Raw genomic sequence first — 24466 nt, forward strand, 5'->3', positions numbered from 1 at the left:
CAAATTTCTGGGATTACAGGCATGAGCCACTGCGCCCGGCCTAGTTTAACATTTTAAAGAATCTATTTACCTAGTACAGGCCATGACTCACACCTGTAATCCCAGCACTTTGGCAGGCCGAGGTGGGGGGTGGATCACCTGAGGTCAGGAGTTTGAGACCAGCCTGGCCAACATGGGGAAACTCCATCTCTACTAAAAATACAAAAATTACCCGGGCGTGGTGGCTTGCACCTGTAGTCCCAGCTATTCCGGAGGCTGAGACAGGAATCGCTTGAACCCCAAAGACAGAGGCTGCAATGAGCCAAGATCATGCCACTTGCACTCCAGCCCAGGTGACAGAGCAAGACTTCATCTCAAAAACAAAGAATCTGTCAGTTTAGTATATTAACAATTTTTTTTTTTTTTTGACAGGGTCTTGCTGTCTCCTCCAAACTGGATTGCAGTGACATGATCATGGTTTACTGAAGTCTCAATCTCCAAGGCACAAGCAATCCTCCCACCTTAGCCTCTTGAGAAGCTGGGACCACAGGTGTGCTTCACTGCACCTGGCTAATTTTTTTCTTTCTTTCTTTTCCTTTTTTTTTTTTCATGGAGGGGGGTGTGGAGATGAGGTCTCACCATGTTGCCCAGGCTGGTCTTGACCTCCTGGGCTCAAGCAATCCTCCTGGGATCACAGGCATGAGCTGCTGCACTCAGACAACAATTTTGTAAAAAAGTAAACACACACAAATGGCAGCAAACATATGAAAAGGTGCTCAACATCATTGAGCATCAGAGAAATGCAAACCAAAACTGCAATGAGATGATCATCTCACCCCAGTTAAGGTGGCTTTTATCCTACCAAGACAGGTAATAACAAATGCTGGTGAGGATGTGGACAAAAGGGAACCTTTGTACACTGTTGGTGGGAATGTAAATTAGTACAACCACTATAGAGAACAGTTTGGAGTCTCCTCCAAAAACTAAAAATGGAGCTACCATATGATCCAGCAACCCCACTATTGTGTATGTGACCCCCAAAAAGAAAATCATTATATCAAAAACATACCTGCATTCCCATAGTAACTGCAACACTACTCACAATAGCCAAGATTTGGAAGCAACGTAAGTGTCCATCAACAAATGAATGGATGAAGAAAATGGTGGTACTTATACACAATGGAGTACTCATTCAGCCACAAAAAAATAATGAGATCCTGTCATTTGCAACAACATGGATGGAACCGGAGATCGCTAATGTTAAGTCAGGCACAGAAAGACAAAAATTGTATGTTCTCATTGATTTGTGGGATCTAAAAATCAAAATAATTAAACTCATGGAGACAGAGAGTAAAAGGATGATTACCAGAGGGTAAGAAGGGTAGTGGGGAAGCAGGAGGTTGGGAGGTAGAATGGTTAATGGGTACAAAAAAAAATTAGAAAGAATGAATAAGACCTAGTATTCGATAGCACAACAAGGTAACTATAATCAATAATAATTTAATTTTACATTTAAAAATAACTAAAAGGGTATAATTAGATTATTTGTAACACAAAGGAGAAAAGCTTGAGGGGATGAGTACCCCATTTCCCATGATGTGATGATTACGCATTGCATGCTTGTATCAAAATATCTCATGTCCCCCATAAATATATACACTTATGTGCCCACAAAAATTAAAACTGAATTTTTAAAATAAAATTTTTAGTAGCAAAATCTACAAAAAAAGTTTTAAAAATTAAAAAATTAAAGTACACACACACGATTACCTCAATATACTCAGAAATTGCATTTAACACATTTAAAACCTTTTTTATTTAAAAAGAAAAAACTCTTAGAAAAATATGTATATGTATGTAAAAGGAAGTTTCATTAATCTGATAAAAATCATGTACTAAAAATTAGTCAGGTTGGTGCCATGCTCCTGTATATTCCCTGTATAGTCCCAGCTATTCAGGAGGCTGAGGCGGGAGGATCACTCGAGCCTGGGAGATGCAGGGTGCAGTGAGCCGATATAGCGCCACTGCACTCCAGCCTGAGTGACAGAGTGAGACCCCATCTCAAACAACAAAAGAGACACCACTTACGTTCCACGTGGGACTGCAAGTTGCAGCCAGTCAACTCAGTAAGAAACAGAATGTAAGTTTTAAGAATGGAGAAGACTGAAAACTATAATTATTTGCAGAAAATGAAGAAAGTCTATGTAGAAAGCCCAAAAGACTTCACAAATTATTAGAAATGGTGAGAATGAAACAAGGTTCCTTAACTTAAGGTGAGCAAAAAAAATCAACTGCACTCTCTACATCAGTCAGAAATAGTTTTCAAATGTAACTCTGAAAATGACAGCAAAAAATAAGATGCTTAATAATAAAACTAACAAAATAAATTCATGATCTTAATGCAAAAATTTAAACAACTTTACCGAATCAAGGAAGACTTGGTGGAAAGACATTGCATATTCATGATTAGGAATGCTTAATATTGTACAGCTGTAATTTTCTTTCTTTCTTCTTCTTTCTTTTCTTTCTTTCTTTTTTTTGAAACAGAGTTTCACTCTTGTTGCCCAGGCTGGAGTGCAATGGCGTGAACTTGGCTCACTGCAACTTCTGCCTCCTAGGTTCAAGCGATTCTCCTGCCTCAGCCTCCTGAGTAGCTGAGATTGCAGGCACACGCCACCACGCCGGCTAATTTTTGTATTTGTGGTCAAGACGGGGCTTCACCATGTTGGTCAGGCTGGTCTCGAACTCCTGACCTCGTGATCCACCCACCTTGGCCTCCTAAAGTGCTGGGATTACAGGCATGAGCCACCACGCCCAGCCGTGCAGCTGTAATTTCTTATCAAATTAATCTGTTAGTATATTTCCAAGCAAAACTCCCCAAAGTCTCTTCCCATACAGGTTACACGAATTTATGCTGAAGAACAAAGAACCAAAACTAGTCAGGAGCTTATTTTACAAACAAGGTGTAGCAACTTTTTAAGAAAGCTCAACCAGATATCAAGACTTGTTAAAAAGCAAAGGCTGTAGTAATTAAGACAGAATACTGTTGACACAGGGATAGAAACACTGCCCAATGCAACAGATGAGAGTATAACAGAACAGAGTAAGAAACATGAAAGAAATGGCAATCGGATCAATAGGAAAAGGATGAACTGTTAAATAAAGTATCAAGACAACTAGTCATCTAGACAAAAAAATAAATAAAATCGGATCCATACTTCATACCATGCACAAAAGTTATTTATAGCTGGACTAAAGATTTCAATGTAAAAATAACCAAACTTTTAGAAGAATATATAGGAAAACATCTTCATGACAAGTGAGAGAATAATTTCTTAAAACAAGACACACACAGGAAAAAATCCCCACAAATTATGAGGAGAGTAATTTATAAATTAAGCTACAAGAAAATGTAAAACATTTACGTATCCAAAAAAAAAAAAAAAAAACCCACCATAAAAAGGCAAAGAAGGTAAGCCATGGAAGGAAATATCTCTAAAACATTTAAATGTCAAAAGATTAGTAACTACAATATAAAGAAATTTTCTGAATCAACTGGATCAAGATAAACAATCTAATAAAAAGCAGGCAAAAAAAGTCATTTCAAAGAAAATGAGACACGAGAGCCGGGCGCGGTGGCTCAAGCCTGTAATCCCAGCACTTTGGGAGGCCAAGATGGGCGGATCACGAGGTCAGGAGATAGAGACCATCCTGGCTAACCCAGTGAAACCCCGTCTCTACTAAAAAATATAAAAAACTAGCCGGGCGAGGTGGTGGGCGCCTGTAGTCCCAGCTACTCAGGAGGCTGAGGCAGGAGAATGGTGTAAACCCGGGAGGCGGAGCTTGCAGTGAGCTGAGATCCGGCTACTGCACTCCAGCCTGGGCGACAGAGCAAGACTCCATCTCAAAAAAAAAGAAAAAAAAAGAAAATGAGACACGAAAGGCCTTTAAAGAAAAATTATCAGCTATATTAGTAATTAAGAAAATGTAAATTATTAATAAAAGCACAATATCATCTTAAACCTATCAAATTGGCAGAAATTGAAAAATCTAGTGATATGAAGTGTGGTGAAGATGTGGATATAGCCTTACTTTGGGAAACAATTAATGGTTACATAGTAAAGTTGAAGATGTGCGCATCCCATAATGAGAGACAAATCCCTCCTACATAGTAAAGTTGAAGATGTGCATATTCCGTAACCAGAGACAAATCCCCTCCTACATAGTAAAATTGAAGAAGTGCATATCCCATAACAAGAGACAAATCCCCTCCCTAGGTCTCTGCTGTAGAAATACTGTTGCACTTATTCACTAGAAGAAGACAAAAATATCTGTGGCTATATTGTTTAAAGATTTTTTTTTTTTTTTTTGAGACGGAGTCTCGCTCTGTCGCCCAGGCTGGATTGCAGTGGCCCGATCTCGGCTCACTGCAAGCTCCGCCTCCCGGGTTCACGCCATTCTCCTGCCTCAGCCTCCGGAGTAGCTGGGACTACAGGCGCCCGCCACCACGCCCGGCTAGTTTTTTTTTTGTATCTTTTAGTAGAGACGGGGTTTCATCGTGTTAGCCAGGATGGTCTCGATCGCCTGACCTCGTGATCCGCCCGTCTCGGCCTCCCAAAGTGCTGGGATTACAGGCTTGAGCCACCGCGCCCGGCCAAGATTTTTTTAAATACTGGTAACAATGCTATGGCCAGAGGCAGTGGCTCACATCTGTAATCCCAGCACTTTGGGAGGCCGAGACTGGTGGATTACTTGAGGTCAGGAGTTCAAAATCAGCCTGGCCAAAATGGTGACACCCCATCTCTACTAAAAATACAAAAAATTAGCCAGGTGTGGTGGTGGGTGCCTGTAATCCCAGCTGCTTGGGAGGCTGCAGCAGGAGAATCACTTGAACCCAGGAGGCGGAAGTTGCAATGAGCCAAGATCATGCCATTGCACCCCAGCCTGGATGAGAGAGAGTCCATCTCAAAAAAAAAAGAGAAAGAAAAAAAAATACTGGTAACAATCCAAATGTCCACCATCGGGGGAACTGATAAATTGTAGTGCACTTATAAAATAAATAAAGCAGTGAAAATGAACCACAGCTATATTCATGAAAATGGATGTGCATGTGTGTGTAATAAAACTGTTTTGAGAACTTCATCACGAATTACCAAAAAACTATTTTCATAAAGTTCACGTGTGCACAAAACTAGACATTATATTGTTGTAGATACAAACACAGATAGTAAAAGCAAAGAAAAGGATGACAAGATGGAGAGGAGGAACATGCAATGCCAGCTACTGGCAATATACTATTTTTCAAACTGATAGGTGAGTATCTAGTATACATACATGTATTCCTTCATTTATATTTCCACTAGATGCATTTCATTCTCTAACCCTGTTATAAATCAATCTCTAGTTTTTAAGTGTTTAAAAACAGAAAGTAATGGAGGAAAAATACTACAATAGATGGGAAAGTTATGAATTTTGTTCCAAATATCTTTGGTCTTTGAACCATTTGAATTTCAACGGTCTCAAAGAAACTATGTAGTCAATAGTTACTCTAAGGACACTGAGTAAAAGAAGCAACTGTGTTATTTCCACAGCATTGGGTGCTCTCATTTCTCTAAATCAGCAATTCTCAAAGTGTGGTCCCAAAACAGCAGCATCAGACTCACCTTTAAGAAATGCAGTGTGTGTGTGTGTGTGTGTGTGTGTGTGTGTGTGTGTGTGTGTGTGTGACAGATGGTCTCGCTGTTGTCCAGGCTGGAGTGCAGTGGCACTATCTCAGCTCACTGCAACCTCCACCTCCCGAGGTTCAACCAATTCTCATGCCTCGGCCTCCCTAGTAGCTGGGATTACAGGTGTGCACCACCACACCCAACTAATTTTTGTATTTTTGGTAGAGACAGTGTTTCACCATGTTGACCAGGCTGGTCTCAAACTCCTGGCCTCAAGTGATCCGCCTGCCTCAGCCTTCCAACATGCTGGGATTACAGGCCTGAGCCACCGCACCCAGCACCTAGCCATAAATGCGTATTCTTGAGCAGCTGCATAGATCTACTGAATGTGAAACCTGGGGAGGGTGCCCTGCAATCTGTGTTTTAACAAGCCCTCCAGGTGATTCTGATGCATGCTAATGTGAGAACCACTGCCAAAAGTTGTTCAAATATCTAAGAAATCCCTTCATTATAACAAAATAAGACCTCCCTAGGGTCACATGAAAATGTTAATAGTCATCCAGACAGAAAGCCACAGCACTGACCCTTAGGAGAATATGACTTTTTAAAAACCTTTAACTCAGGAGTTAGGAAACTATGGCTCTTGGGCCAAACCCAGTTTCCCATCTGTTTTTGTACAGAATGTGATTTAAGAACGTTTTTGACCTTTTTTTTAAAAAAAAAACAAATCAGAGGAAGAATATTTTGTGACACATGAATTATGTGAAAAATCAGAGTTAAGCATCCATAAATAAAATGTTATTGGAATACAAACATGCTCATTCATTTACATACGCCTATAGCTGCTTGTGCACTACACCAGCAGAGTTGTATAGCCAGGACAGAGATAACTGGTCTGCAAAGTCCAACATGTTTAGTATCTGGACCTTTTCATAAAAATCATTTGCCCTATTTGCTCTAATTTGATAGACTCTACTAGTCTGAAAGCAAAATATAATTACAGTAATTTTCTGTTGAAAATGCAATTTTCATTTTAATTATACGCAGGCAAAAATCTAATAGTTTAAAGAATCATAAGGAAAATTAAATCAGATTTTTTTTTTTTAACAGAGATGGGGCACCATGTTGGCCAGGCTGGTCTCAAACTCCTGGGCTCAGGTGATGCTCCTGCCTTGGCCTCCCAAAGTGCTGGGATTACAGGCATGAGCCACCATGCCTGGCCCAGATCTATTTTTATCCACAAAGCCATTCAGATAACTCCCATAAAGCATCTGAAAAATGTTACTAGTTATGCTTTCTCTCTTCAAATTTCTAATAAGTGACAAAGAATTGCACAAAGAATTGACTGGTACCTTTCAATGAAATACTCATTCAGTTCTGAAACATTCTGTTCTGAAAACGAATGAAGCCTTCTCCTCCTGCGTTTACTCAGGAGGTTGACTCAAACTATATGCCTGTCTCAAATGCTGCCTGATAACTTCATTTTTCAGCTCTCACAGTGGCCACCCTCCTTGCTGGCTTTCTTCTACATGCTAAAACTCACCAAGTATGAGCCTTCTTCCCTTTGATCCTCAACCTCTTGAATTTTCTCCAGACTGAGTTCAGTTCCTATCACTGAAGACTTGCTCACTGAGTCATTTTATTCAATACCTATTGGGTGGCTTAAAAAGCCTTCTATCCACATCCATCTTCACTTCTCCAATTTCAACTTCTAGATTTCGAATATTCTTTGAGCACAGACTCTTCTTTGATTTCTAGGACTTTAACAGTCAATGATTAATTTTAAAAAATAGCCAGGCATGGTGGCTGACACCTGTAATCCCAACACTTTGGGAGGCCTACCTGGGCACATCACTTGAGGCCAGGAGTTCAAGACCACCCTGGCCAACATGATGAAACCCCGTCTCTGTAAAAATACAAAACTTACCTGGGGATGGTGGCTGCCACCTGTAATCACAGCTACTCAGGAGGCTGAGACAGAAGAATCATTTGAACCCAGGAGGCAGAAGTTGCAGTGAGCAGAGATCACACCATTGCACTCCAGCCTTGGCAACAAGAGCGAAATTCTGTCTCAAAGTAATAATTAAAAAAATAATAATAATGCTTTCGGCCAGGCGTGGTGGCTTACGCCTGTTATCCTAGCACTTTGGGAGGCCAAGCTGGGCAGATCATGAGGTCAGGAGATCGAGACCATCCTGGCTAACATGGTGAAACCCCATCTCTACTTAAAAGATACAAAAAATTAGCTGGGCGTGGTGGCGGGCGCCTGTAGTCCCAGCTACTTGGGAGGCTGAGGCAGAACAATGGCGTGAACCCAGGAGGCGGAGCTTGCAGTGAGCCGAGATCGTGCCACTGCACTCCAGTCTGGGGGACAGAGCAAGACTCCGTCTCAAAATAAATAAATAAATAAATAATAATAATAATGCTTTCCCTCCCCTACAAGAGTAAATCATATATTTCAACTTTAAATCTTTAAGCTATATTGACCTCATCTTGAAAGCAGGAGCACTAAACTGGACAGACTAGAGTTACAAGCCACATGCAGTGGTTCAAGGAGACTGGTCTTTAGTGGGTTTGATCAGGTCACTACCACTGTGTATTCAAGTTGAACTTAAGATTTAAAGCATTCTTCTTTGGCCTATAAATCAATCGATACATTCACTTTGAGTGACGCAGACAAAATAATCCTTCCAAGAGCAAGTAAACATGTCTCAGTTGGCTTTCAACTGGAAAGGTCATGTTTTGTAATCAAAAAGATAAGGGCTTTTGCTTCTAAGAAAACCAAAATCCAAATGCGGAGTCTGCCAGTGTGGTTGTCCTTGGGCAGGTTACCTAGCTGTAAAATGGAATACCTTCAAGGACACCTGCAGCCTTTATGATGTCTTTGTGTGGATAAGGAAACAGTGCCCCTTGCTCAGGCAGATGCAGCCCTGTTTAGCCCCAGGGTACAGTTTGTTGAGAAGAATGCAAACTACACTCACACTTCCATCCCTGCACCTCTGTTCCTCAAACTTCTCTTGAATTTACCTTTGCTTAGCTCAATTCTGGTAGCAATGTTTTTGTCCTATAAGGCCAAACTGCTCAGTGGACATGGACCTAGATCTTGCAGGTTCCTCACCATGGCTTAGGAAGCTCTTCCTCAACTTCATCTCACACATCACTCTCCTCTGGGCTCACTTGGCTCTGGACATACCGCTTTTCTGTCTTTTCCATGAACAAGTGAAGCTCTTTCTTGCCTCAAAGTATTTGCATATGCTGTTCCCTCTACCTGGAATTTTAAAGCAAGGCTGTAAATTGGTGTCCAGTGGGCTACTTCTGGCAAGTAGGTGTATCTTGTTTGGCTTGCAAAACTTTTTCTAATTTTTTTTTTTGAAACAGGGTCTCGCTCTGTTGCCCAGGCTGGAGTGCAGTGGCGCAAACACAGCTCTCTGCAGCCTCAACCTCCTGGGCTCAAGTGATCCTCCCACCTCAGCCTCCCAAGTAGCTGAGACTACAGGTGTGCTACCACGCTTATATATATATATATATATTTTTTTTTTTTTTAATAGAGAAGAGGTCTCACTATGTTGCCCAGACTGGTCTCACATTTCCGGGCTCAAGTGATCCTCTCACCTCAGCCTCCCAAAGTGCTGGGATCACAAGTGTGAGCCACCATACCAGGCCCTAATTTTATTTTTAATTTTTGTAGAGATGAGATCTTGCTATGTTGCCCAGGCTGGTCTTGAGCTCCTGGACTCAAGCAATCCTCCCACCTCAACCTCCCAAATTGCTGGGATTACAGGTGTAAACCACTGCATTGAAATAGCTGACATGTATAATTTGAAAGACTTCACGTAAAAATTACATTTCAACTTAAATATTCTATCTTTGAGTGCTTTTCCTCTAAAAGCCAGTTTCTGGCTTATCTTGGAAGATCACAAGGTATAGCAACGCTGGGCCTACCTACCCCATGTGTAAAGAGCTGATGCCCGCCCCCTCTTCCTCCCTCTTTGGACAGCGCAGGAGACTCCTGACTAGACACAGTCCCCACCAAGCCCAGTGCACTCTTTTCATCTGCCTGGCATTTGCATCTACCATCTTGATTTAAACAGACGAACAAGAGGAGCTAGCCTTCTCCTCCTTCAGGCAGCAACTTACATGCCACCTCCTCAGAGACTTTTTCTTATCTCCTGTCCTTCACTACATTTTCTTCTAACTCAGTCCCTTGTTTCCTTCATAGTTTTAAGCGGATATAACATTGCTGTTTTTATAGATCAGGGATGGTTAAATATCAGCAACTGCACATGAATTCAACCTAGTAATACGATTTGCATTAATGATTCTGTTTTCCAGTGTTTGTGTTTTCCTACTGGAAGTCAGTTCACTAGGGCAGGGACTTGGCTACTACGATATTCTGAATGACTAGTACACAGTGCCTGTTAGGCACTAACATATCTGGATGAATGAATGGAAGGACTCCTCCCACCAAAAGTCCTTAGCAGCTCCAGAACGTGCACAAAGTCCATCTTAACCTCTCCTGAAGAGAGCAGCCCAAGATATAAACACTTTCCTAACCGACAGCCCAAGACAGTGCTACCAGACCTCCTCAGCCTCTACTCATATAGCTGACACCCTCGGCTCTAGTGCTGGAAATTACTCCTAAAGCGCGATAGACTCTGAAACCCCACTGTGAATCAGCATCAAGACCACCACTGAACATCCACTGAGCTATGCCCTCGGCCCTAAAGGCAAGGGGTAGGGAGGAGATGGTAATGGTACTTGTTCCTAAGGTGATTGCTCACAATTACAATAACCTCTATAACCTTGTCAATGTTAGCAAGAGGTTGGTCACTACCTAGCTCTGAGTGCCTCTTGTTACTTGTCCCATTGTCATAATCATTTTTTAACTCTTGTTTCTTCCTCTAGATGATGTTTTGAATTATTTATGATGTATTAAATTATCTATGAATCCTCAGAGCCTAACTTGAGGCATTAATAAATGTTTAATGAATGAATAACATTATTTGAATGGATGACATCACTCAAGTGCTTCGTGGAGCCTATTTACTCTAGATGGCAAATACGGGAACAGATTTTCACCTTACTAGGCATAATCTCACCGACTTGAGCAGGGGTATGGAGTGGGGTTCATGCCAAAGTGTCAGATTTAGACATACGGAGTTGACAGAGGACACTGTTAGAGACACCATTTTCCTGTTCTTGTTATTCTTGGAGCATAAGAATTATGTGTAGATTTAGGGAAAACACTTTCCAGAAGACATGCGGTTAAACTAAGTGACAACTATTCTAACTCAAAGAAATTGCTCTTTTCAATGATGTTCTTGTTGCTGAAACCAGTATACATTTTAAGTATCGTAATAAATTTTTTTCCCCGTGTGGCACTGGTGGTCACATGCAGTCACCTTTCTGTCCCACACCTCTCTGTGGTCCTCTCTTGCTTTGGCAGTACTTCAGGGTTGGCGCTCTCCAAGGTCCTACACTAAACCCACCAATTCTTTCCTTACACTTTCCCCTTGGGAAATTTCATCTGCCATTCCATCAGCATTCCAAATTCAAATTGTCCAAAAAGAAATGTCACGGGCACACCCAAACCTGCTCTCCCTCATGATTTTCTTGTATTTTACGGCACTACCTTCTGAATCTCAAACTTTGTTTTCAATACAAATGGGCAGTCCCAGCACACTCCACATCCTTTTGTGACTCAATGTATATGCATATGCAGTTCCTTCTTTCCAGAAAGCTTTCCTATCTTTGCCTCCTCGATTAAGAATAACTCGTCCTGAAAGACTTCGCTTAGGGACCATCTCCTACAGCAAGCCTTCCCTGGAGCTCTGCAGTAAGATCAGGTGCCTTCCTTCTGAGCTCTCAGAGCTCATCTATCCATTCATTTATTAAATAGCAACCATCTATGGCATTCCAGGCACCGCTCTAGGCCCTGGGCATATACCAGTGTACACAACAGTAAAATTCCTGCCCTCATGGAACTTACATTCTAGCACAGTGAGACAGATACAATACAAATAGGTAAATATATAGTATGCTAGATGGCAAGTGCTATAGAGAAAAATAAAAGTAAGAAATGGGTGCGAGATACTTGGGGAAGGTACAATTTTAAATAGAGTTGTAAGAGGCGGCTTCATTGAGGTGACAGTTAAGCAAATTCCTCGAGGTAGCAAGGGAGTAAATCATAACAATGTCTGGGAAAAAGTCTTCCAAGCTCAGTAAGAGGAATTGGACCAGCTGGCTGCTTTAAAGAATAACAAGGAAGTCAGTGTGACTTCAGTTTAACAAGAGAAGAGGAAATTAGCAGAGGAGGCCCAAGAGCTTTGGCTACCAGAATAGATTAAAAAAGCCGTGTCCTTTTCAGCCTAATCTATAGATTAGGTTGCAAATGACCACTGAAAAGGACACGGCTTTTACTCGGAGATGGGAAACCTCGGAAGGATTCTGAGCACAAGTGACATGGTCTGACTTACCTGTTGTAAGTTCTTAAAAGACGGTAAAATGGCAAAGAGGAAATCAAGAAAACAGAATGGAAGGCTTTTGCAATAATCCAGGCAATCCTGTGGGTGGAACACTGATGGCTGTGGAGGATGAAATGGTCATATTCTGGATACATTATGTATCTTGAATGCTGGGCCAACAGGTTTGTGATTGGACTGGATGGACTGACTGAGAGAGTCATAGATGTGGTCAAGGTTTTGGCCTAATTAGCTGGAAGAAGGGACTTGCCATTTATCAACTGAGAAGGGGAAGACTGAGGCAGGAGCAAGTTTAAGGAGGGAAGATCTTGAGTTTAACATAGTAAGTTTGAGATGCTTATTAGATATCAAACTGGAAATGTTATGTAGAGAGTTAGATACACACATCTGAAGTTCAGGGGAGAATTTGGTCAGAGATTTAAGTTTTTCGGCCTACAGGTGGTATTTAAAGCAATGACACCGGATAAAGTCACTAAGAGATCCAACTGTAGACAGAAGGACTGAGACTTGGCAGACTATAATATTAAGGGGTTGAGGAGGGAACCTCACTTATTCATAACACACAAACACATATGAAAGATTTATTTTGTGTACCGGAAAAAACCATAAACTATTTACTGCTTAGAAGCATGTCTTTCTTATCTCCATATGCTTTGCATAGGCCCGGCACACACTCAACAAACATGGAGAGTGATACCTTCTAAGAGAATCATAACTAGAATCCTTAAAAGGTAAACAAAACATATTAAAAATGGAGCCCAAAGGACTTGGCTACAAATATGAATATTCATAACACTGACAGATGAAAACCAAAATGACACAAGTTACTATTTATTAACATTTCCAATATGCCAAGGCTATAAACAAAGTATTCCATGTTTATTATTACAATCAACACTCACAAGATTAATAGTGTTACTTCTGTTTAATGGATGAGACAACTCAAGCTCAAATGGCTGAGTGGATTCCCAAGGTCTCAGAAGTGGCCAGGCCAAGATTTAAACTCGATGTGGAAATCCAAAACCCATGCAATTACCTCAACATCATGCTGCCTCACAGCTATCCCAAAGATTCTCTTATTTTTTTTTTGAGACAGTTTCATTCTTATCACCCAGACTGGAGTGCAGTGGTACAATCTCGGCTCGCTGCAACCTCCGCTTCCTGGGTTCAAGTGATTCTCCCGCCTCAGCTTCCTGAGTAGCTGAGATTAAAGGTACCCACCACCACGTTTGGCTAATTTTTGTATTTTTAGTAGAGTAGGGTTTCACCATGTTGGCCAGGCTGGTCTCAAACTCCTGACCTCAGGTGATCCGCCCGCCTCGGCGTCTCTACTAAAAATACAAAAATTAGCCAGATGTGGTGGCACATGCCTGTAGTCCCAGCTATTCAGGAGGCTAAGGCAGAATCGCTTGAACCCAGGAGGCAGAAGCTGCAGTGAGCCGAGACTGCACCACTGTACTCCAGCCTGGGCAACAGAGCAAAACCCTGTCTCCAAAACACATACACACATACATACACACACACACACGAACTAAGATCAAAGTTTATAGGCACAAGAACAATATCTGATCTAAAATCTAAACTCTAAAAGAACATTTTCTCAGCTTCATCAAGAAGTATCACATGAATAAACACTGAATCAAAGTGACCTAAAGCTGAACGAAGTGGCCTCTCATTTCTCTATCTCCTGCACATTTTATCTCAGTTTTTCTTCTGGCACTTACTACCATACTTTCTATACCTCAATTTGAGTCCAGGACTCAACTCCCCGATTAACTACAATTCTCTTGGCAGAGTCGCAAAGTCTCATCGATCCATCTATCTCCCATAATTCCAACAGTGCACAAACAGCAATTGCTCTGAAAATCACTGAATGAATGACTCTGCATGCAAATGTATATATATCTTATTTTATGGAAAAGGGAATAAACATCATGCCTTCTTTTCTCCTAATTCAGCATTCCTTTCATAGTACTATTACACTGAAAATCTTTTAAATGTCTAATGTTTAAGAGCTAAAGCATAATGGTTGAAAACTAAGAAGTGGCAGAGAACATTTTCCTATCTGTATATATCACACGTTATCTAGAAGACATACTTACTTGCAGTCTTCCCAATGCTTGAGAACATTCCAAAAATTTACATACCTTAACCTGTAGAGATGCAAACCTACTTTTCCAATGGATAATTTCATACAAAGCCTTTTATACAGCTTATGCCCCCCAAATCCATTTTAAACATCCTTAAAACATCAGTTATACTGGAATACAAAGTGGCATTCCAATGTAACTGATGATAGTTTAATATAGTACATTAAACTCTATCCAGAGGATTGGGTTCTGGGTTCTAATTCCAGGTCTTATATTGTCTGGTACAAAGCTTTTACAAAATGGAAGTATTATCTCAGGTTATTTTAAGAATGCATAAAAATTACTAAATGGGTCAGGCGCAGTGGCTCATGCCTATAATCCCAGCACTTTGGGAGGCCGAGGTAGGCAGATCACAAGGTCAGGAGATCGAGACCATCATGGTTAACACGGTGAAAGGTGAAATCCGTCTCTACTAAAAATACAAAAAATGAGCCAGGCATGGTAGTGGGCGCCTGTAGTCCCAGCTACTCGGGAGGCTGAGACAGGAGAATGGCGTGAACCCGGGAGGCAGAGCTTGCAGTGAGCCGAGATCACGCCACCACTCCATCCAGCCTGGGCGACAGAGTGAGACTCCATCTCAAAAAAATAATAATAAAATAAAACAAAATAAATAAAATAAATTACTAAATGACAGGGATTTATATTGTACCTATCAACAAAAACTACTTTTAAAGGATGTTAATATTTCTTGAAAAATGATAGGCAGTTTAACCAACCTAAACGTTTTAAGAAACCCAAGTGAACTACTATCAAGTACATTTGCAAATATTAATGGAATTAAGAAGTAAACTACTGTTTACTTTTACATACAATGGAAGATTATGTGTCCTTCAACAGCAAATGCTTTAAAAATATACAAATTTTAGGCCAGGTGTGGTGGCTCAAACCTGTAATCCCAGCACTTTGGGAGGCTGAGGGGGACTGATCACTTGAGGTCAGGAGGTCAAAACCAGCCTGGCCAACATGGTGAAAACCCGTCTCTACTAAAAATACAAAAATCAGCCGGGCATGGTGGCACACACCTTTAGTCCTAGCTACTTGGGAGGCTAAGGCAGGAGAATCGCTTGAACCTGAGAAGTGAAAGCTGCAGTGCACCGAAATCACACCTCTGCACTCCAGTCTGGTCGACAGAGTGAGAATCTGTCTCAAAAAAATAAATAAACTTACTGAGGAGAAACCATCTACCTGTAACTTAAATTCTATCAAAAGATTTTATCTACCTATATTCGAAAACCTTTATGGCCTAAAAATTGAGAACTAGATTATATTAGGAATTGCCTGAGAGAAAACAATCAAAAGAAGGAAAAAAAATCTAAGATGTCATTTGGGTATAAGCAGATGAATCAACTCATACCTCTAGCAAAAGCTAAATGGATGAGCATAATCAAGTACAGTTTTCAACTTTTAAAAAATCTAGGCCGGGAGCAGGGGCTCACGCCTGTAATCCCAGCACTTTGGGAGGCCGAGGTGGGCGGATCACCTGACTAGCCTGACCAACATGGAGAATGGAGAAACCCCATCTCTTATACAAAAATTAGCTGGGCATGGTGGCACGTGCCTGCAATCCCAGCTACTTGGGAGGCTTAGGCACGAGAAGAGCTTGATTGAGGCAGAGGTTGTGGTGAGCCGAGATCGCGCCACTGCACTCCAGCCTAGGCAACAAGAGTGAAACTCCATCTCAAAAAAAAAAAAAAAAGAAAGAAAGAAATCTATAGAAATTTCCAAAGTGAGTTGTTAAGGGTTGTCACAGCCAGGAAATAATTGTGCCTGTATGTTCTGAGATAACCTTCTCTGAGTTGTGTTTTGGTGAACATAATTCTTTCATAATGAGCTGAAAAAATCATTTTACTAACCCCAAACTGTTTTAAAAAAAAACCCTTCAAATTTCTTCTAAAAGCCAGTACATTATGAAGGTCATCTGAGAGCAAAAAGAAGTTTGATAAACTATTGTTATAAGCATTACTCTGAGGTAACGGTTTTCAACTATAAACCAGTATTAAAACTTCAAACATACAGATATTAAGCCTCGGTTAGGCATACATTTTTATGAAGATAATGCATCTAGAATGGAAGTGACCATAATCTGAATCCAGAGAAATGCTCTGAAAAAGGACAATCTGATTCAGAACTATAAAATCAGTTATAAAAGCTAGAGTACAAGAGTATAAGACTTGGAGTTAGAACCCAGAACCAAATCCATTTGTTCTTGCATGTCTTTAATTTCTACTTCTTTTGTGCCACTAAAGAACCCATTCCCAAAAAGTCATGGATAAAAGAAAAGAAACTGAGGTTTTAAGTGTCTCGAAAGAGGTCAGCTGGAAAGTAAGTTCAAATACATTACCACAAACATAAACAATATAGCAAACATGACAGCAAATTACACTTAAACATTTCCTTTATCAGAATTTCCTTTAAATTCATTCCCATGGCCATGGCCTTTCTTAGGCTAACTACAATAGACATAGCTCTTCTATTATGCTATCTCCTCTGCACTTTCTAGTATACTTTACATCACAACATGAGTTTTCTTTTTCAAGCAAGGTTTAGTTATTGTTCCTTTCTGTAGCTGTGCCTTCCCAAAGCGACCAGTTGTCCTCAAATCAAATTAAACCATCTAAACATAGGATTCAAGGCTCCATAAATTCCTGGGCCCAACCCAGTCTAGCTTTATCATCCTACAGTCAATGCCCACTGTTTACCTATTTACTTTCATTTCTACAGTCTAGAGACTAACCACTATACGTATTCTCTTCTGCTTTGCCTTTCTGTAACACCTTCTTCATTAAAAACTATTTTTCCTCTTCAAAAAACACAAACACCAAAAGCACAGGCAACAACAACAAAATTGGACTTCTTCAAAATTAAAAACTTTTGTGCATCAAAGAAAACTACACTATATCAAGGGCGAAAAGGCAATTAACAATGGGAAAAAAGATTTGAAACTCCTACCTGAAAAGGAATTAATATTCCAAATCCTGGGATAATGGATTAATATTTTGAATCCCAAATATAAAGAATTCTTACAACAGAAAATTAAGCAATTTTTTAAATGGGCAAAACTTGAATAGACATTTCTCCAAAAATGATATACAAATGGTCGATAAACACATGACAAGACGTCTAATTTCTTTTATGATTTGATAAATGTATCAAAGGAAAATGCAAGTCAAAACCACAATGAAGTACTCCTTCGCCATTAGGATGGCTATTATCAAAATCAAGCAAGCAAGCAAATAAGCAAACAAACAAACAAAAAACCCAGAAAATAACAATTGTTAGTGAGGGTGTGGCAAAATTAGAACCTTGTGCACTGCTATGTGAATGTAAAATGGTGCTGCTGCTGTGGAAAATATTATGACAATTCCTCAAAAAATTAAACACAGGGCCAGGTGTGGTGGCTCACGCCTGTAATTCCAGTACTTTGGGAGGCCAAGGAGGGCAGATCACCTGAGGTTGGGAGTTCAAGATCAGTCTGACCAACACGGAGAAATCTCATCTTTACTAAAAAAAAAAAAAAAAAAAAAAAAAAAATACAAAATTAGCCAGGCATGGTGGTACATGCCTGTAATCCCAGCTACTCAGGAGGCTGAGGCAGGAAAATCTCTTGAACCCAGGAGGCAAAGCTTGCAGTGAGCCAAAATTGCATCACTGCACTCCAGCCTGGGCAACAAGAGCAAAACTCCATCTCAAAAAAAAAAAAAAAATTAAACACAGAATTAACAGATGACCAAACAATTCCACTTCTGGGTATGATGTATCCCAAAGAACTGAAAGCAGGGACTCTAAGATATTTGTACACCAATCTTCAAAGCAGCAATATTCACAGTAGTCAAATGATAGTGGTAATTCAAGTGTCCATCAATAACAGACAAATGGATAAATAAAATATGGTATATGCGTACAAAGGAATATTGTTTAGCCTTAAAAAGGAATAAAATTCTGATACATACAACATAAACGAACCTTGAAAACATTATGCTAAGTGAAATAAACCAGACACGAAAGGACAAATATTGTATGAGTTCACTTTTATGAGGTACTTAGAAACATCAAATTTATGGAGACAGAAAGTAGAGCAGTGGTCACCAAGGACTGGGGAGGAGGGAGGAATGGGGGATTATCACTTAATGGGTACACGATTCAGTCTGGGAAGATGAAAACATCCTGGAGATGGATGGTGGTGACGGTTACACAACAACGTGAATGTACTTAATGGCACTGAACTGTACACTTGAAAATGGTTAAAATGGTCAATTTTATGTATATTTTACCACGATAAAAAGATTCAACTGTAAACTTTTAACTTTATTAATCTTCTCAATATTTAATACAGATATTACCAATTACTCATATTTGACTGGTTTGTCAGTTGGGTCTGAGTCTTCCTAGGTTAGAAAGACTTTTAAAATTAGAGACTCTTTTAGAATAACTTTATTAACTGGTGTTTAAAATTTGGCCTATGAAATGAAAATTAAGTAATTTATCAGAAAACAAGCATACCTGAGAAACGTATACTGAGTATTCATTCATATTCCCTGTCAGTTACTAATTTTCCTGCTTATTAATCTTCCTTTTATTGTGTAAGTTTCCTTCATCTCAAAACTGTTTTTATGAAAACAGCTAAAATTTAAAAGTAAATAATTATGTAAATGCAATGAGAACATATAGAATTCAAATGCTAGACTTGAATTCCATAGACTTTTCAATATATATAAAAGGAAAGGGAGGGAGGAGATATATATTCCCTTATGATTCTAAAAAACACATGATTCCTAGGTCTAAAATAATACAAAACATCATATTTAAGTTGAAAAAAAATAAAAGGGATATCATAGCACACATTGTAACACAGTGCAAGAATTTCATATAATAAATCCATGTTTTATCAAAAGAAACTTTTCCAAAAATAGTCACATAAATAATCTCAGCAATTCCGATTGCATATTACCAGTAGGAAGATGGACATTTGGCTATACTGATTTAGTAATAAAAAACTAAAACCAGTATCACTATTTTTAGGAGCAAACTAAATAGCATGCATAAATATAAAAATGAATCCAAATATTTAAAATAATGATTAAATAAAAGTGAAGAACAATTAGAATAGGGTGGTAAAAATAATAATTTGCACTGATAGAAGCAACTAGCTAGCTATAAACATGGAGGAATCTGGGCATACAAATAACAGGAATCAATAATATGGCATTGCCATTTTAAAAGAAATGATATTGTAATAGATAAATGGAAATTATCTAAGAGCTAAAATAAATTAATATTTGAAGTCCCCTATATAGGCCAAAACAAAGGGTCACAATCATCCTAATCTTGCTTCTAAGTCCTTGAATATAGCCAGCATTTAATAAAAATGTATTGGCTAAATGACGACCATTAAATAAGAACCTGGAGCCATTGAATAGCTAGGGATCTCCACAGCCAAAACATAAACCTGAATGCAAAGGATGTGTCATGGGGTACCACCTTAGTCAAGATCTTTAATGTAAAAATTGTGTAAGAAATACTTCAACTCCTAAAGTAGTATATATAACCCCAAATCAGAAAACTCTTGTACCACGGAGGTTAAGGGAAATCAAAGTATTGAGGAGATAAATGGCAATTTTAACAGATAAATGTAAATCTGAGTGTCTATTACCCACAAATGGAAAGTAGCTGAACCACACAGCCATGATCTTTCCACAGGGAAAATGGTAGTTCTTAAATCTTGATAGATGGACACAGTAAGAGGTAGGACTACTAAGGAAAAATTGGGAGTTAAAATTATTTAATTGGAAAAGCTAAGGATAAGAATGTGGTAAGCTTTAACATATGGAACATGATAGGGAGCCAGTTTTTCCTAGTTACTAGTGTAGACTGTGGGGAGTCAGGCTGCCTGAACATTTCATAAAGTTATCAAAAACATTTGTAGAATCCAAAGAGCTTTTGTATGAGCTACAATACTGTCATTCCATGTGACAGACCACATTAGAATATTTGATAGGTTAAAAATAAGAAAATGCTAAAGTTCTGTTCATTTAGAACAGACTCCAGAGAGGAACCTAACAGTACAGCTCCACACTGAACTTTTTCTCTCATTCTTACTAATGGTATCTAAGCTTTGGTTTAGTCATTAGTTCAGTATATTAATGCTAAAGTTAGTAATCCCTTAGACTTTGGTTTCAAGCTTTAACTTTTAAGACTAATTATTTTTATTGTGCATATGTAAAATGGGATGCCTGTGAATTAAAAAAATTTTTTCATTTCTAAAAACATTAACAATCAACAAAGTGATCAATACTGGAACAGAATATAGTGGGATTTTTTAAAAAAACCACAATAATATTGAAATACTTCTAATGATAAGAGTGACTGCCAGGCCGGGCGCGGTGGCTCAAGCCTGTAATCCCAGCACTTTGGGAGGCCGAGACGGGCGGATCATGAGGTCAGGAGATCGAGACCATCCTGGCTAACACGGTGAAACCCCGTCTCTACTAAAAAATACAAAAAACTAGCCGGGCGAGGTGGCGGGCGCCTGTAGTCCCAGCTACTCGGGAGGCTGAGGCAGGAGAATGGCGGGAACCCGGGAGGCGGAGCTTGCAGTGAGCTGAGATCCGGCCACAGCACTCCAGCCTGGGCGACAGAGCAAGACTCCGTCTCAAAAAAAAAAAAAAAAAAGAGTGACTGCCAATAAAATCTAACATAACTTTATAAGGGGCCATTCTAGCTCTTAAAAACTCTAGACATAAAGCAAAATATTATTTAAAATTCCATTTTCTGACAGGATCAGAGTAAAAAAGTCACTATGTGTCCTTAAGAACAGAAATAAAAGTGACAGTTAAATATTACTATCAACAAAAAAATCTAGCTTTTACTATTTTTATAGATTTATCACTCATTTAAGTAAAAAATTAGAAGACTTGAAAAAGGCAATCGAGTTCTAGATTTATAGTAACTGCTCTATAATATAGCTTCAAAATAAGAACTTGTACTTTAAATAAATATACTTAGCATATGGTTCTTTAAAAAATGTTGAAATGTTAATAGTGAGATGAATCAATGACAAAAAAGTGTATCTTCCTCAGGCAAAAGAAACTAACCACCATACAATAAAGGCAATGATTGGAAACCCTAAATTACATTTTGTTGTCAAGAAAGTCAGTTTAATTTAATAATTTAACTTTTCCACAGAATTAATCACTATTACTTCCATACCAAAGAGGTATCATTTTGGGGAAAGAGTAGATCTATGAGGATTTAAAATTATTTCCTATCTACTTCTTACTTTTAAGATGTGGTGATTCATGGCTCTGATAAAGATTGTAATTTTCAAGAAATATACAAGAAATCCATGTTAAATAACAACAGTGGACCTTGAAGGCATGAGCTTTTGTCACTTTATTGTTAACCAATGAATATTATCCAAAATTAGAGATGTAAATGTAACTTAATTGTACAACACAAAATTATGCTAATGGTAAAAGCCTACTGGGATTTACCAAATACTCATTAGTGTATTTTTACATTGACTATATGAACATGTGCTCGCGACTGCTAATGATGTTATAATTGGTTTAATCTCTATGAAATCCATATTGCAAATGGTTCTTGTTTAGAAAAATTCACACAGCCTTAAAAATGGATTAAATCCATTTTAATCCTAATCTACAAATAGATCATAAACAGCAAAATATAACTGATAATTTTTCAATACTGTATCAAACTGATGTAGCTATGGTAGTGCACATAATTCAAAATGAGGAAAATTAACAAAAATCCAATGAAAGTTCAGGTTTTTATCTATTATGGCAATTGCTTTAAAGTGAACATTTATGTTTCAAAACATGAATAGTAGGGTCCACCATCCATTCCTTTGATGTACTGCAAGTAGGAACATTGTCTTCCATAGGATTCTGAAGCACGTGCACAACCATGGTACAACAGTCACTTCAAGGTTAACCAGCTATGTTTTGTCCTACAAAGTTCAAAAAATATATTAAACGCAACCTTTCTTTTTCATAATGTCTGCCCAGATTAATCCTTTTAAAGTCAGCAAAATCAAAAAAACACAAGAGATATTTTCAGACACAACTTGAATCTACTGTGCACGAAAATGTTTAATAAAATGGCAATTTTAATAAATGTAAATTTGACTGTGTAATACCCAATGGAAAGCAGCTGAACCACACAGAGAAAACAAGGCTTTACGTATCTCCAAATTTAGCTGTTTTACAATAAACAAAGTATTAGAACATGTGAATATTAGAACCTCCTTCTGACTGGAAAGATTTCTTCAGTAAGATATAACTGAAATTAATATAAACTAAAATTATAATTTCTAAAATAGAATTAACAAACAAAATTTAAGTATTTTTAGTCAGAGATTGAAAAAAAATAAGCACAGTGATCTAGAAGCCAAATATAATGATTATGTAACTATCATATCAAGGTACAGACATTCTTCATGTTACAAGGTTAGCATCTCTCTCTCATACACACAAGAGTACACACACACACACACACACACACACACACACAGAGTCTCTCTGTCTCATTCCCCCTCTCTCTTACTCAGCCATACCACAGCCCTCCAGGATGATAGTATACCAGTGAGGAGCTTACAATTTTAATATAAATCAGAATCCCACAGTTTGACTTAACAAAAAGGCAGTTAAAAATTTAGCACTCTAAGATATTCTGAGGGAAAATGAAATTTCAAAAGTATTTCTTGATGAACAAGGCTGTCGTCATGAATTATAAAACATACAGCTTACACACTCCATTGTGTTTGAACAACCAGTCATCGCAGGTGTAGCAGTGAGGTAGTATTGTTGTCCCCTCCTCGGGACTGATGTTTTTATATGCTGCCCTTCCAGAAAGGTCCAGGTTTTAAAAAATAATTAAAATCAGTTACCGACAAATGTATATTTTCTTTTTTTACTAATCATCTGTTTTTCTAAATCAGTCTATAAAAGAACAAAACTTTAAAAATCTTGCAGAGGCTGTTTCATCAGTAAACTCTCCTAGGGAGCTACTACTGCTGTCTAAACCTCTGTGAAATGGTAGGCAGAAAAAGCCATCAAAGGATTAGAGGAGATAAAACACCAATCAATGTAAGCTGTTACAGATGACTGTGATTAAATAACCAAATATCAAATATCCAATAAGGCAATTAAATTTGGATTTAAAAAAACTAACCACCAGCTGTACATACATTATTAAATGTTCTAATCTCTTTCATGATTCATAGCCTTATTCTACATAATGATCAAAGACTGTCCACTGTGCTACCTACCATCATTTTAAACACTGCCTGATCTGTATGATGGTGGGATTATGGCTATGGACATGGCAGATAAGAGACGGGCACACTGAGAAAATGTGAGAGAGAATGTGGAAATACACACAGGTTAAATATGGAAGGGACAAGGGAAACCCATAAAATGTTCATCAACATTATCCTTTAAAATGTACACAGAACTGAAACCACACATACACATTTGTCAGACATGATAATTAGTGTTAATCTTCAACAGAAAAAAAAAAAAAAAGAAAAAAAATGTGAAAGGAGGCAATGGAACACCATTCTCCATTCCCTGGACCAAAAGAAAAAGAAAACCAAGCATGATATCATACTGCCTTAATGCTGAAGAGCTCCCCTTAAATCTGTCTTTTAGCTAGCACAGTCAAACCGGTGTAAGTGCTTTGGCAAGGTGGGATGCATTCCATCATATCTGCAAAGGCCTGCTTTTCTCTGTTGGTGGTTCAGCTTATGAAGAACATATATGCAAAATAACAGCTCTCACATTGCTTCAAACTCATCGATACGCTGCTTTGTATTGCCTTGTCGAATCTGTCGCAGAGTCTTGTACTTATCACGGCCTGCTTTAACATTCTCAGCATGAAGAACATCATTTTGTGTTTTCTTGGTTTCATCTCTGGCTTGGGCTAATTCTGAACTTAATGCCTATATTTAAAAAATTAAAAGTACAACAATTATTTTCTGAGATTTAAAAAAATTTATGAAAATGGCTTTAAGATGCATAAATACATATACCAAATCATTTCCACTGTGAAACTTTTTTCTTTAGTGTGTAAGTTTGCTTTGGTAATAGTGGTGGCAGTGGTAAGGGAAGAATACACATGGCCTTTCATTTCCACATTTATCAACCATGGTATTTTGTACATTATTCTAAAT

At 38.6% G+C, this 24466-nt stretch overlaps 1 protein-coding gene across 4 annotated transcripts in view; it reads right to left on the reverse strand.

The window, feature by feature from the left end:
• RDX (radixin) overlaps positions 1-24466 on the reverse strand; it is a 117389-nt gene that overhangs the window by 25563 nt on the left and 67360 nt on the right. For 3 of the 4 annotated variants that reach the window (XM_025356184.1, XM_025356183.1, XM_025356185.1), the window contains one exon: positions 24075-24235. In XM_025356184.1, the coding sequence (XP_025211969.1) occupies positions 24075-24235 (161 nt within the window). The remainder of the gene's footprint in view (positions 1-24074; positions 24236-24466) is intronic. The other variant, XM_025356186.1, reaches the window with a different exon arrangement.

Source organism: Theropithecus gelada, chromosome 14, assembly GCF_003255815.1.
Source record: "Theropithecus gelada isolate Dixy chromosome 14, Tgel_1.0, whole genome shotgun sequence".
NCBI lineage: Eukaryota > Metazoa > Chordata > Mammalia > Primates > Cercopithecidae > Theropithecus > Theropithecus gelada.